Raw genomic sequence first — 15067 nt, 5'->3', positions numbered from 1 at the left:
GTCTCCTTCTCTATTTAGTTAAAAAATCTAACTAATTTTCCTCGATTAGTGTTAGTGGCTTTGTATACATGAAAAATGTATTATGATAGTTAGCATTGTATTCAAGAACGGAGGGAGTAATTAATTTGAACCATGTACAATATAAATTATAACACAAAAACTATACTATTAGAAAATATATGGTATAGAGTTTTATATGATTATTTCTGCAATATATACCTAATATTTAGTTGGTCTGATCGATAACCACAAGCACGGCTAAGTAAACTAGACATGAGGGAGCAACAAATAACACAATTAATTATGTGAAAATGCTCTCGTGTTTTAGGCTAATTAAATATGTTGCATGTGGTTGCCTTTTCTCTTCATTTTTCATGCAATGTTAACGTTAATGAGCACCACCCTACAAGATAAAAAAAAAATTCTTCTCGATTAATGTTAGTACCCTTATATAGATACAAATCTATTTTTGGTAGTGGTCTTATATAAAAACCGAGAGATGTCAAGCATAGATTAGAATTTAATAAATATAAATCATAAATAAGATTATATTTCTCTGTTTACTTGAATATCATCGTTTGTTTTATATAACATAGATTAGCGTGTAGGCGGTTTGCTTGTAAAACTATACTGTATGTCATATGTGATGGCTACTTCTAAAGTAGTCCCGATTACCATATTGATCGATGGCGAAGTCTCGAATGACAGTAGAACCAATAGCGTGAACACGTGTTGGAAAATACGACGTTGGACTGTCCATGACAGGATGAGATGCGTCATCCTTCTGTCTCATGCACAATGAATTTGAGCTATCCTAGGACTTGAGGTGACACGCGCTACGGAGGGGTGCACCGGCTTGGTTAGGTGTTTTTAAGCACTTCACTTTCATACCTAGGTCGCCATGAAATAATTTTCAGTTTTTTATTAAACATGCTACAAAAAAAATTGATAAGGAGAATATATATTTGTATCGTGAAGATACCAATTACACCCTGCATCAATAAAATATCCAAAAACATCACGAATACACATGTCTAAGAAAAAATAAACACCCGAACTACAAACAAGACTTTCCAAAAGCAACGCCTCGATTAGATTCAGAAATGGGTGTATGCTACTATATTGCGGCTAGTGCTAGGTGTTAACCTGCTTCGAGAATATCTGAGACATACATCTACGCGAGAAGACTGATCGAGCTATCCTAACAAGGTTTACAAGTACTCGCCCTGAGCTTATATTGTGATACAGGAGGATTGGTGCATATGCACTGTGTAGGTTTGCGGGGGTGAACTTTATGATCACTTATGAGTTGCCATGTCTTCAAAAGGTCGCTACCAAAACTATTGACTCGAAGTACGTGATCCGATTAGTAGTATTTAGTGACCTGATGGCGGCTGAGTAGGCATGCTCCATCTGCTTTGATCATTTATAACCATCAACATGTATGGTCACATGCTTAAGGGATAGAACTAATACAAATATTTCAGAATCGGTATTGGGCACAACCCGATAGAGGCTCAAGTGTAGAAGCCATCATAGGGATGCCCATGTAAGTGGAGAGGGTGAGCAACAACTAATCCTTTTGAAACCAACCACGGCCGCGGCGGGCGTTGATGCACAAGCGGTGCCAACAACAGAAATACACAAAGAATAGGTCTAAGGACTCCATTGCTATGTGCACGGCAGATAGGAAAAGGTGCTAGGCTAGGTCAAGCCATCTTCAGGGGGTGGCAACCGCACCCACCATAGGTCTAAGGACGATGGCGAGTGATGATCTCGCCAGCGGTGACCACCTTGTTGATGGACATGCCTCCATTATGTCATATCGGGGCACGGTGTGCATAGATCGAACCCCGCTAGGTTCTGCTTATCGTCAAACATCGTCAATTGTTGAATCTCACAATGCCACTCTCTTTTAGCATATGGACATCGCATAGGCAGCACTAAGACACCCAATTTACCTCTGCACTGGAGTTCAAACTTAGCCGCCGCAACAACGGATTGAGGCGGCATGAAACATGCTCTTGTAAATTATAACCCTTTACTTTCGATCATATTGGTTGATGGCATCTATGATTTCAGTTTTACAATGAGAAACAATTTCGTCAACATTCTAGTCCTTATTAGTACTTTGTATGTTCTTTAATACAGTGCCACCACCAAAGGTACATTTTTTTATCTATACAATGCCAATTGTTTTTTCCGAGAAGAATTAATTAGATTTCTCTGTCGTAAAATAATGCTTATTAATGTGAATGTTGCTTGCAACAACCAACAATAGGGATAGAGACACCACATGTAACAAGTTTAATTATCCCGAACAAAAAGAAAATGTTCACATAATTAATCGTGATATGCAGGTCATCTACGACAAGGATATGATAGGTCGATGTGGCTATGTAGGAACGACAAGGTTTTTAATGACAAAAATTCTTCTCTTATGTAGGTCATCTGCCGGTGTACGGCTTTGCTCCGTTCATGGTCGCCACTTCAGCGTTTGGAGGATCGCGACCTCTTTATGGAGGTGTCTACACGATTGGAGAACACGGCCACGGAGTTTATTTCCCAACATGGGTGGCTGCATAGTCGGAGGATTGAAGCCAACGGAGCGTCATAGTAGTTGGCTTTTATCCTTTTTTTTTATTGCATATCGATGGATCCTAGACTTACGAGCGAGTCGTGTGCATCACGGTTATGCAGAGATTTGGGTGTAATGCTTAAAACTTTTTTGAGTAATAAAGTGCCCCTTATAAAAAAAATCGTGATATTTATTAGTTGTTTGGTATCGCAACATAAGAGAGTGTCCATGTATACAACAAGAATAGAGGGAGTACGAGGACACACTACTTGGTGCTCTGCTCTCACTAACCACAATTAGGGAGTGTTTGGTTATATCAATCTGTCCCCAAGGCACAAGCATCTTCCCTAATCTCTCCTCGTGAGGGCGGGCAGGGCAGAGCAGAGGAGGGGAGTGGTATAAGAGAGAACCCTCCCTTCCCCAAACCCCTGCTTGCCCGAGCGCCTCACCTTATCTCCTTCAATTCCACCATCCTCCTCACCCAGATTCCCCCCATGGAGTCCGGCCTCGTCGCAAGCCACCGCCTCCGCCTCCCGCCCCTCCCCTCCGCCACCGCCCATGCCCACCTCCTCCGCCACCGCCGCCTCGCCCTCGCCGCCACGCCCCTCCGCCTCCCCACCACCACCCCGACCCCTCTCCGCCAGCCCGCCGCGCTCCCGCTCCGCCCCTGCCTAAAGCCTCTCCGCGCCGCCTCCCTCGCCTCCCCGGCCCCCGCGCCCGCGCCGGACGACTCCCGCAAATTCCTCGGCGTCGACCTGCTCACGCTCAAGAAGATCGTGCCCCTGGGCCTCATGTTCTTCTGCATCCTCTTCAACTACACCATCCTGCGCGACACCAAGGACGTGCTCGTCGTCACCGCCAAGGGCAGCAGCGCCGAGATCATCCCCTTCCTCAAGACCTGGGTCAACCTCCCCATGGCCATCGGCTTCATGCTCCTCTACTCCAAGCTCGCCGACGTGCTCTCCAAGGAGGCGCTCTTCTACACCGTCATCTTCCCCTTCATCGCCTTCTTCGGCGTATTCGGGTACGTGCTATACCCTATGCGCGACGCCATCCACCCCACCGCGCTAGCAGACCGCCTACTCGCCTCGCTCGGCCCCAGCTTCCTCGGACCCGTCGCCATCCTGCGCGTCTGGAGTTTCTGCCTCTTCTACGTCATGGCTGAGCTATGGGGAAGCGTCGTTATCTCCGTTCTCTTCTGGGGGTTCGCCAATCAGGTAATTCTCTCGTTTTGGAATGCCTGATGATGTAGTTGTGCAAATTTTCAGAACTGACTGTTGGGTGCTCCCTTTGTTCCAATATATTTGGGACAGCTAATTGTGCGCGGATAGGAATTTATAGATCCTGTTCTAAAATCAATTGTGTTTGTAGATTACTACCGTTGAAGAAGCCAAAGAGTTCTACCCACTGTTCGGGCTTGGGGCCAACGTTGCGCTCATCTTCTCTGGTCGCACCGTGAAATACTTCTCAAACATGAGGCAGAATCTGGGTCCAGGGGTGGACGGGTGGGCAATTTCATTGAGGGGCATGATGAGCATAGTGGTTATACTGGGTTTGGTCATTGCCAGCATCTACTGGGGAGTGAACAAGTTTGTTATTGATAAAACATCTCTGCCAGTTGAACGGAAGAAGAAGGTTAGCTTTGTCATGGTTTCTATGATTAATTTTTTCCACTTGTGTTTATGTAGCCTCTAATGACCCTGCTGTAAATACAAACCTTGCAGAATAAGCCGAAGCTTAGCATGGGGGAGAGTCTGAAGGTGTTGGTGTCATCTCGGTATGTGAGGGATCTTGCCACACTGGTCGTTGCTTATGGTATAAGCATTAACCTTGTTGAGGTGACATGGAAATCAAAATTGAAGGCACAGGTAATTTATGCATAGAGCATGACTTCTGAATTGTTCATAGCACATAGGCGGCATAGTAGTTAACTTTATGTTGTCCTGATGCAGTTCCCAAGCCCTAACGAGTATTCTTCGTTCATGGGTGATTTCTCAACGGCTACTGGCATAGCTACGTTCACAATGATGTTGTTGGGGAGAGTGATTTTCAGAAAATTCGGGTGGGGAGTTGCAGCTACAATCACCCCGGCGGTGTTGCTTGCCACCGGAGTTGGATTCTTCTCACTGCTTTTGTTTGGTGAGCCACTGACTCCCCTTCTCGCCAAGTTCGGAATGACGCCTTTGCTTGCTGCGGTCTTCGTTGGGGCACTGCAGAACATTTTCAGTAAGAGTGCAAAGTACAGTTTGTTTGATCCTTGCAAAGAGATGGCGTACATTCCTTTGGACGAGGACATGAAGGTTAGTATTGAAAGTTAATTGTTCCTAACGTTGAAAATTTTCTCTGTAGTTACTCATGTCATATATTAGTGTGGGAACACGCCAGATAAACCATGTCATATAACACTAAGTTTGCTCAACCAGGTCTCAGATCCCAGTGTATTTCCCGCCTTTGACTGCAGATTATCACTTTTTACCAGTCTGAATGTTTTCATACAATTAAAAAGATATTGTGTATTTTGAAACCAAAAAAGGAAGTTTCTGAATACAGCATAAACCATCCGGTTACTTTACTCGGTGTACTTGCTATATTAAAAAACGAGCTGCAATCAGCTTAGGATAAAATATACAAGCGAAAAATTATAGTTCAACTGGGTCTGATTAAATCTTTTTTAATGATCTGATTAATTCTGTAATTGTAATGTTAAAATGATTGAAAGTATGTTGAGTTGTGCGAAAATTTATCGTTCAACTGTCTGATTAAATCTTTCACCCTAAAATCGTTACCCGTGTTAATTAACAGTTATATATACTTCGCTATAAGATCATTTATGATGGATATAACTGTTGTAAAATATATATGTTATGCACAGGCCTTGATGCTTTATCACAAATATTTGACAACTGTCAAGTTCTCGGTAGATATTGAGTAACTTTTTTTATTGTCGTGATTGTAGGTCAAAGGTAAGGCAGCAATTGATGTGGTATGCAACCCACTGGGGAAATCTGGAGGTGCCTTGATCCAACAGTTCATGATCCTGTCATTTGGATCACTTGCGAATTCAACGCCATACCTTGGAGGAATATTGCTCGTGATTGTTCTTGCGTGGTTGGGCGCTGTGAGGTCCCTTGACTCGCAGTTCTCTTCCCTGGCAAAGGAAGATCTCGAGAGGGAACAAACGCTGAAAGCAGAGACAATTGAAACAACAGCTCAAGTTGTTGGGACAGGAAATGGTTCCCTTAACGGAAATGGTGCTACTCCCACAAACGGTGCAGTCATCAAACCGTCGCAAGAACCCGAGAGTACTGCCTCTGAAAAATCTGGCCAGCAGTCTCAATAAGTTCCCCTCCAAGAAATTTTGTTAGTACAGGTCTTTTAAAGGAACCAAATGTTGCTTGCTTAGGCCTGCCATGGGGAGCTGCTAGGAAGGCAGCAAAGTGATAAGAAAAATAAGATGGCATGTTCTTCTGTTGTTGTAGCATATTTGACTTCACCATGGGAGTATCTCTAGCTGTTTGCTCAGAGTATATGTAGCTGTTTGGTCTGTACCGTTCGGTAGATATGGGACCATTTCTCTTGATTATATTACAATTTTGCAGAAAATCTTCTTCCATAAATATATTATACCTAGCCCCATGTCATTTTTTAACTAGACTAGACAATTTATTGCAGTTTTGGTCAGGATCTTTGCATGATTATTGCATTAGTTTTACGGCCTTATATAAGATTCATGTGTTCCATGCATGCCAAAATAAAACAAAGCTTCCTGCTAAGTTCAGAAGAGTAAGCTTCAGAACCATATTTCTGCACATTTTACAGCCTGATGTTACCAATCTATGAGCTATACATATAACGGAGGATTCTGATCCCTTAACAAAAAGTCCAAGTTGTTACTGGACAAAATACCTAGCCATTCACTTTTGCCCTCCTACATTATCTAATATAAACCTCTAATTTCTAGTGTTAGGTATGACATGTCGACTACAAATTTTGTTTATCCTTGTCAGCAGTAGAACATCACCCTCTTCACCTTCTCTTTCACCGCTGGCATAGTCTTCATGGCACTTCCATTCATCCCGTTGGCATTCTTCAGGGAGCGGTTTTCCGGCATATCTTGGTCCATGTAGAAACGAGCCCGGAATGCAGCAAGATGAGCATAATAGACAGGCGGCACTGCTCAAACAGAACAACGGATGGAAGACCAAAGTTCAGATTTGTCACTAAATCATTACTCCATCAGTTTCATAATTGAACTAAACCATGACAAGAATTACGGAACTGAGAGAGTACATCGAAACAGGAAATGTTTTCAGTAAAAGAGCGCAAGAAGAAAGAAATTACCAACAGAAACAGATCGTGTGCATCGCGCATACCTGCAAAAGTGATCACAAAGCAAGTAAGGATATTGTTCAAGTTGAACATTAAACTATTTTGGTTTTGAAAGGTCAGTTAAAGGATGGCAACACCACATACGTGTAGCAAAGGTTGTTTGTCAAAATCTGCATTTCGTCTGCCGTGAAATTGTTCTCGTCCCAGAGAACATGATAATGTGCTGGCCTACTAGTACCCTGGTAATGTCACATATATAATCTCGGTGTTAACAACTGATTATACAAATATTGTACACAGATGTCCTCTGGCCCAAGAACAGGTATCTTGTACATTCATGCAAATCAATGCATTCCTTTCAAAAAATTAATCCCACGCCTCTGTACCTGAATTCCAGCATGACTGCAGAGGTAGAAGTCAAACTGTGTGGGATGGCATATCTTCGAATCAACGACAGTACCTATTTTAGGAGGAACCAGCGCATTTAAGAAATTTATTAGGGCAAAGAAAAGGTAAACTAATACAGGGATCCTCAATATCTTGAAGATGGAAATGCCATGACAGATACCAGGCAGAATATTTCCGCTCTTGTCGATGCTACTTCTGTCGTTGTGATTGTCTGCAAATAGTTTCGTATGGTGGCGCTTCTGGACTATCACAAACGTTACTGGAGGTTGGTAATTTGGTTCTAAAGATGCACAAGCCTGAAAATGTTGAAAGGGTTAATTAGGATATTTTAACTTCTAAGGAAGTCCAAATAAAAGGTATTGCATCAGTTGGCAACCTTGCGGATAGCATCTAACTCATAAAGTAATACTTGATGAAACTGTCCTGCACTGACACCATCCCTGGAGACAAGAATTTTTTTAATTCCCTGAAGTAAACTACAACACAAAAACAATTATCTGAACTTCGATATAACAAAAAATCAGTGGCATTAGCAAGCCTTCATATTCAGCAAGCGATATCCAACATGCACAGTGAAGTACCTGTAGAAGATTATTCTTAATGGCTTCTGCCCTGTAGCCTTCCTGAAGGAAATTAGAAGCTCCCTGTATTAAGTTACACACAGAAAAATGAACTTTGTCAAACTCATTCGAAGCATGGCAGTTGTGATAGATAATCAAATGCATACATTGTTCTGTACTTGTCTGGCGTCTCAAGTGAAGTTGTGTATTTTCTTTAATGATGTGTTAAAGTGCCACATCAGATGCATAAGACATACCTGATCATGCCTCCTGTTACAGTGCCTCTCTGAGGATCATGCCATGTTTTGTACAGGTCCTGGATGAGCTCTTGCCGATGAGGTTGAGCACACACCAATCCAGCATACTTTGTAACTTCTGGCCAGTCTTGAGAAGCAACAACCTGGAAGCATCCTATTAGAGGAAAATCTTATGGGAACTTGTTGACGAAGCAGCACAGTAACGCTTAATCTTACTGCAGCAATCGATGGACTGGTATCTTCTCTGGTTTCAGGATGTGTTACATCCGCACCAAATATTATTGTCGGTATATCACTAACCAACGGAATCCTTCTACTTACAGCATCCAGGAGTACAGTATTTCTTCCCCCCATCTGATTTCACAGATTGTTAAACATGAGAGTATCACATTATCTGTATTGGCAGAGATTATCGTTCTGAACATGTAATCTGAGTAAACAACAGGACCAGTTAATAACTACCTTAACATTGATTTTGAGTGAGACATTTGCCAAGTATCGGTTGCAGATCTTAAATACATGCTTTGTCAAGCAGCATTGTGATATTAATCCCAACTCAGTTTCACATATGCGTTTTATGTCTCCTGAAAAATACAGTCAGTACGTATGAGAAAACCAGGAAATACATATGCAAAAAGTAGATTTAGCAAAAGGAGTAAAAAATATATGCGACATGAACTATCAGAAGGAGCAAGTGAGAGTGCAGCCTCACCGTACAATGGGCCATTGTTGTCAGGGAGGATTACCAAAAGAAGTTCAAGCTCCTTTCCCTTGAGTTTGTTCAGTGCAGCTTTGTATACATGCTTAAGTGCCTGTACTGCATGATCTGGTCTACCGGAATATATCGGTATAGCAGGCTCACTGTTGAACTCCTGCAATACACAAGGCGCATCATCCAACAATTACTTGAAAAAAGATAGCTACACTGCAACTCAATAAAGCAAGTATCTACATAACACTAGCATAAATGAGAGATATACCATGCCTAAGATTTTACACGTTTGTGCCAACTCCTGGCAAAATCCGCTGGCAGTGCCTTCTCGAATACTGCTTGAGAAGTTAATGCATGCCCAATAATTCACAGTGGACCCATTGACAACTTTCTGCAAAAAAAAAAAAGATTTTATTTCAGTGTTGAAGACACCATCGCCTCCTAGACCTGCTCAACAGTAACTGTTCTACAAATGAGAGGTGACAAGTTCAGAAAACTGGATACTGACCTTGTTTTTCATGTCCCATTGACCATCACGAGGTAAACACTCCTTTTCTTTTCCAGTGTCATGATATTTTAGCTTCTCTCGCACAAAAACAGAAGTCAGGGATAAGCAGAGAATAGCTGGTAACAGTAAATTGGACAATATCATTGATCTTACCCAGGGTGCAGGCAGAACTCGTGCTTCAACACAGGTGAGTTTGTCACTTATGTTTATCCCAAATTCCTTCGCATAGGGATCTTGATCATATTCATTTTGGTGAACGGTCTGAAAACAGTCGCTTTTAGTCTTTTAGGCAGTTTTGTTGGAACCAGTTTATGTATCTATGTCAGTCAGGATTGTGTAATAAAACAAGAAGAATATAGTGTTCCCTCTTTCCCAATAGTGTAAGATGTTATTACAACCAATATAGGAGTATATTTTTTGTAATAAATATTTACTGAGGTAGTGAGCAATACAAATTATTTATTTTATATCTGGTTTTGATTGAATTATGTTGTGGCATGAGGAAAAAGGAAGTGCAGGTATGTTTGGTTTGTAACCTGGTTTTGCCAAACTTTTCCTGCTAAATTGTGGCAAGCTAAAAAAAGGTAGAGCGAATTTCAGCAAAAGTATAAATCCTATGAAAGGTGGGGCAGGCTGGTAAGATAGTGTGCCATGGCACCTACAGCTGTGACAGTAAAAAAGTATACTGTCACTAATGTTGCAAAGTGTGTCAACGAACCAAGCAATATTCCTCAGTGCAGTATGCAGGCATTGTTCAATGAGAACATACTTGGTAAGTTAGCATCGGAATACTTATGAATGGTCTCTGCAAAATATTGCGGGTTTATTCACTTTTGAGTATAGCAGGAAACACTTCATACCCGTCGAATATCCATTTCCTTCTCTCTAGGCCTTTGGCATGTAACTTTCAGTAATGATGTTATCTGCTTTTCATTCAACCTCTTCTTATACCTCTGACCTTCGACAATCTTGCAGGCCTGTCAATAAGCAGCTCATGTCACGCAGGATTCAGCTTTAGTAAAAGTATGTTGTATTGTACTGGACAATAAGCTGATAAAGAAGTTGTGGCAGCACGAGACTAAAGAACGTTAGCTCCTGACCTCCATTGGTAGATAATTTGGCTTCTTTGGGTTTCCTACAAGAAGGCAGGGAAGATGTGGTTGCTTTATGGTAAACCCATACATTTCCTTGAAATACTCTACAACTGATTTCATTTCATCGTCGATTGGGAAACTGTTGCAAGAAAAAGGAGCAAACCACGCGCAGAAATATTAGCACAAGAACCACTACTGTGTTTTTTCAACATGTTTGAGTTTAATGCAACAACCACTTCACTGCTGAAGTTGCTAAGAAAAATTGATCACCCATCTATCATGGCAAGTGTATGCTTGTTGAATGATTTTTCTTCCAATATTTAATATTACTACTACGCAAACATTTCAGTTTTCACTACAACGTTGCAAATCAATAAATCATCCTCGAATAAACTTAAGATAGTATACTGAATTTCGCATAGCATTTATCCCAATCAGGTCAATTTATTATGAGATTAAAACTGAGAACCCCTGGTTACTTGGAAAAGGAAAAGGAATGCAAAAACGGAAACAACAGAATGACAAGAGAGATTCCAAAACATACACTAGTTCATGCGTTGGTTGCGCTGTCAAGCCAGATACACGGTACTTCCGCCTTAAACTTCCTCGGTGAGTGATTTCGACCTTCAAATCTCGTAGAGCTTTCTTAATCTGCTTTACATGAAATGCAACCATATAAACTAATCAATCTCATGGGGAAGGCATGAAGTACAGACAAACCTCCGGTTCACAACCAAACAAACAAGTACGCCCTCTGATCTATAATAAGTGTCATGGGTTTAGTTCAAATTTGATCTAAAATGAACTAAAACCACGACAGTTATCATGGATCGGAGGGAGTAGCAATTGTAACATGGCATTCCCCGATATAAATAGTTAGATATCACTGGTTTGGATAGCACATAAGTGTAACCTTGATTCGATTCGCATCGGACAACCGTCTTGACATGACATCCTTCCCCAGGAACTGCGCGACGAAATCGATCACTGGCAGCGGCTCGATAAACGCGGTGGATGACATGTCTGAAACAGGCACCGGGACAGTAAGCTCGGGACACAGAAGAAAGCAATCACTTGGATCATCATCAAGAAACAGGTAATGTCGGGCCAACCGAGGTATATATCTCACCAATGTTCAGTGACAATCCCATTTGCGTCGGCCGGATGCTTTGGTAGAAGCCAAACCACGACTGCAAGCCATCGCCGAGCCTCTGCGGCGCCCGAATGTCCGGGGAATAGAAGGATCGTCTTACGGCGAGGTACCTTAACCAATTGCCAAGAAGCCATTAGCCACCACCTCCCTGTAGAAGTAATGAAACACGCAATGCATCACAGTTGCCATTTACCTCTGGTTGGCGACTTCCCGGAGCACGACGTCGAGGACCTGCAGGGCTTCCTGTGGCGCGTCGGGCTGCCGCCCCGCGATGAACTGCCGGAGGTGGTGCAGGTCGGCCCTGGCCGCGAATTTGATGGCCACCTTGTACTCCCTCTCACTGCAGGTGCAGGCGAACCATATTACTCGTCAACAATGTAGCTGTGTACGGATGAATCGATTGTGTGGAATATTCGTACCGGGTGGTGCCGTCGGAGCCGCCCTCGTCGTCGACGGCGAGGCGCAGGACGAACTCTCGGGCGTCGAAGGGGAGGCGGCCGGCGGTGTAGAGGTTGCTGCGGCCATCGTAGGCCGGGAGGCGCATGCCGAGGTCTGACGCGCGGTAGAGGCGGACCAGCTCGGCCACGATGGCCCGGTTCACGCTCCGGGACCTCGACTCCGGCGTGATCTTGACCTGCAGAACGGGATTCATTGTCAGTACACCTGCACATGCACGGCCACGCCGTGCTTGGACTGAGCGGAGGGGTTGGTGGCGACTTACGTCGTACTGGGTGAGGTCCTTGTCGGCGACCTCCGCGAGGAAGTGGTTGGCCTTGACCACGCAGCGCGCGCCCACCGTGCCGAACCCAGGGCGCCGGCAGAGCTCCAGCCCCTTGCTGCTCGACACCGGCGGCGGCGGCTCCGCTGCCGCGACAATGCCGGCGCCGCGCGCGGCCGCCACCTGGTTGCTCCGCGCCTGCTCGCCGCGCCGCGGAGCGCTGGCCCCGGAATTGCACTTCTTGCCTCCTGTCTTCGGAGGCCGCGCCTCCGCTGCCGCTTTGGGCTGCGCCAAGCTACTTTGCAGCGGCTGCTTCCGCGGCACGCCCGGGCGCCTGTGGCCGCCGCTCCCGCCACCGGCACCGGGGTCCTTACCGACCACCGTCCACGGCACTTCCAACACCTCCAACATCGCGTCCGGCCGGCGGGAGCGGCACTCACACAAGAAGACAACCCAGCCTCCTCGCAATCAAGCAGGCAGGAAACTCGATCGAAATGGCCGCGCCGCCGCCGCCGCCTCAACGGGAAGTGGTAACAATAGCAGTAGTAGCAGAAGAAAGCCAAGACTTAGCTAGCATGCATGAATGCGGACGGGACGTCACGACGCGATCACGGGGACAGGCGGCGAGACATTCGAGCTCCACGCGCCATAAAAGGGAGAGAGGTCGGCACTGACGGGACGGCCGCAGCACCGCTAGCACGCGCGCGAAAAGGTATCGCGACGACGGCGTGCGTGCTCCGGCATTAAAAACCTTCCTTCCTCCGCTACACAAGAGTTTAAGGGTGTGTTTGGTAGCCCGGGTGACCTCAGATTCATTCTCCCAATAGAGATATCTCACCTCATACAAGTTGGTTTGAGATTTTATGTTGTGTTTGTTAGCCCGTATGTGTTGGGAGAATTTGAAGTGATACTTTGTTTGGTAGCCTGTATGGGTTGAGATTGGCCCAAAAACTGAGAAATATCATATAGATCCAAACTTTTGCACAGAGGCCCCTAAACAAAAAAACGAAAAAGCAATCAGGTCTTCTTGTTCACCATGTCGTGCTGGGAGTTTGGATCCTCGGCAGTGGCGGGCTGTGGGGCTCCTCCGGTGGTTGTTGAGCGACGCAGTGGTGGCGTTGGGTGTTCGCGTCCGCCGGAGGGCGCCAGAGTTCGCCGACGCGGGCTTGTCGTCGGTGGAGAAGGGCCGGAGCTGGAGGACTGCCTGCCCGTGAGCTCCGACGCTGGGCGGGACGGAGAGCTCCGACGCGAGCTCGTCGGCGGCAGAGGAGGGCCGGAGCGGCGCCGATGCGAGCTCTTCGTCGGCGGGGGCAGACCAGAGGGCGCCAACGCAAGCTCATCTTCGACGGAGAAGGACCGGCGCGGGAGGAAAGCGGGAAGAGAGGCCGAACGAGAGAAGGCGTTGGGGGGAAAATGAGGAGAGAAAAGTTGGGGCGTGGGGGTCTGGGGGGTGGCGCGAGGCCAGCTACAGTCTTTTGCGGGTACGAGGTGAGCCTGGTTGAGTTGTGAAGCTCGATTTGAGCTTCACAACCCGGCCTGGCTCAGAGGCATTTTTCGTATGACCTTGGCACTGCCCAGGTGAACCGACCCAGCCTAACAAACAAGGTTTGGTCACTTCAGAGCTAGGTTGAGTTGAGAGATTCTGAGAACACCCGACCTACCAAACACACCCTAACTCCACCTGAGCAACGGCGTTTTGTAGCACTGTAAAAAAGAGGTAAAAAAGATGTGCAGAGGTAGGCGGTAGGCTACGGTCACCAACAGTGGCGCAGTGCGTAGGCTACAGAAAGGCAGTATTTTTATTGAACGGAAGACGGTGGGCCGGGGGAACTGGGGAAGGGAAGCCTCGGCGAGCTCGCCGATGAAGGAATTAATATCGCGGGCCGTGCCAGCGGTGGTCGCCGTCGCGTCGAAAGCAGCGGCTGCGCCCGCGCCCGGGTTGGAGTATGTGCTCGCTGTTCCCAAAGACACACTTGTGTCATGCGCTGTACGCATCGGTGTTATGCTCACTGCGCTACTAAACTTTTATCTAAAAAGGTGTAAAATAAAATGTTGATTATACGTGATATTAATCGTAATTAGTTGTATAGTTGAATTCGTATCGAAAACACTTTTTCATCTAATCTTATACCAATAACCTTTATATACTTAAAGTAGTTTTTGATTTAAAAACACGGCATAACAGGGCACTTTATTCATTATAATTGAGAGTACCTTTATTACAATAAAGAAGCTTTATACTTTTGAAAATCAAACTAGTACGAAAAGTTTCACCAAGTTTAGAGAAGACGTTATTAATGTATTTAAAACAGAAAAATGTATTTTTATATAGTATCTATATAACATTATAGTTGTTAATATTTTTTAAAGAGTGTGACTATTTCTCGTACAACTAAGAATTAACTTTATTGTCAGCAGGATGATATCATCATATCTCATGAGTTGCGACTCGTGACTAGTATGAATTACAAAGCAAATCTAACTGTCTGAAACATTTTTATTAGTTGCATCTTCACTTGCAATTGAAAAAATCTCAATTGCAACATAACTTGTAGCTGAAAAAACTCGGTTGCAAATTAATTTACAACTCATATACACGAATCGCAATGCAAATCAAATGGTGTAAGATTTAACTGGGCACAAACTTACTTATCAACTACTCCCTCCGGTCTCTTTTAATTGACTCGAATTTAGTACAACTTGTACTAAATTTGAGTCAATTAAAAAAAGAACGGAGGGAGTAGCTAAGA

General features: G+C 44.7%; 2 protein-coding genes across 2 annotated transcripts; one reads left to right on the top strand and one right to left on the bottom strand.

The window, feature by feature from the left end:
• The first annotated feature begins 3072 nt into the window (after positions 1-3072).
• LOC124692014 (plastidic ATP/ADP-transporter-like) lies at positions 3073-6227 on the top strand. The gene is made up of 5 exons (XM_047225313.1): positions 3073-3795; positions 3950-4213; positions 4303-4446; positions 4531-4878; positions 5535-6227. The coding sequence occupies exons 1-5, from the start codon at positions 3073-3075 to the stop codon at positions 5916-5918; spliced, it is 1863 nt and encodes a 620-aa protein (XP_047081269.1). The 3' UTR covers positions 5919-6227.
• A 240-nt stretch (positions 6228-6467) lies between these two features.
• LOC124689913 (protein argonaute PNH1-like) lies at positions 6468-12728 on the bottom strand. The gene is made up of 22 exons (XM_047223368.1): positions 12321-12728; positions 12019-12233; positions 11793-11939; positions 11576-11709; positions 11360-11469; positions 10991-11097; positions 10453-10585; positions 10213-10329; positions 9506-9613; positions 9353-9424; positions 9113-9235; positions 8845-9004; positions 8595-8716; positions 8349-8486; positions 8133-8275; positions 7897-7959; positions 7692-7755; positions 7476-7611; positions 7294-7367; positions 7052-7146; positions 6920-6951; positions 6468-6751 (listed from the first exon to the last, which is right to left on the bottom strand). Exons 1-22 carry the CDS (start codon positions 12726-12728, stop codon positions 6582-6584), a joined length of 2871 nt encoding a protein of 956 aa, XP_047079324.1. The 3' UTR covers positions 6468-6581.
• Between the last annotated feature and the right edge of the window lie 2339 nt (positions 12729-15067).

This window comes from Lolium rigidum, chromosome 2 (genome assembly GCF_022539505.1).
Source record: "Lolium rigidum isolate FL_2022 chromosome 2, APGP_CSIRO_Lrig_0.1, whole genome shotgun sequence".
Classification (NCBI taxonomy): Eukaryota; Viridiplantae; Streptophyta; class Magnoliopsida; order Poales; family Poaceae; genus Lolium; species Lolium rigidum.
Note: the sequence above shows the minus strand (reverse complement) of the source record. Positions and strands in the feature narration are given on the sequence as shown.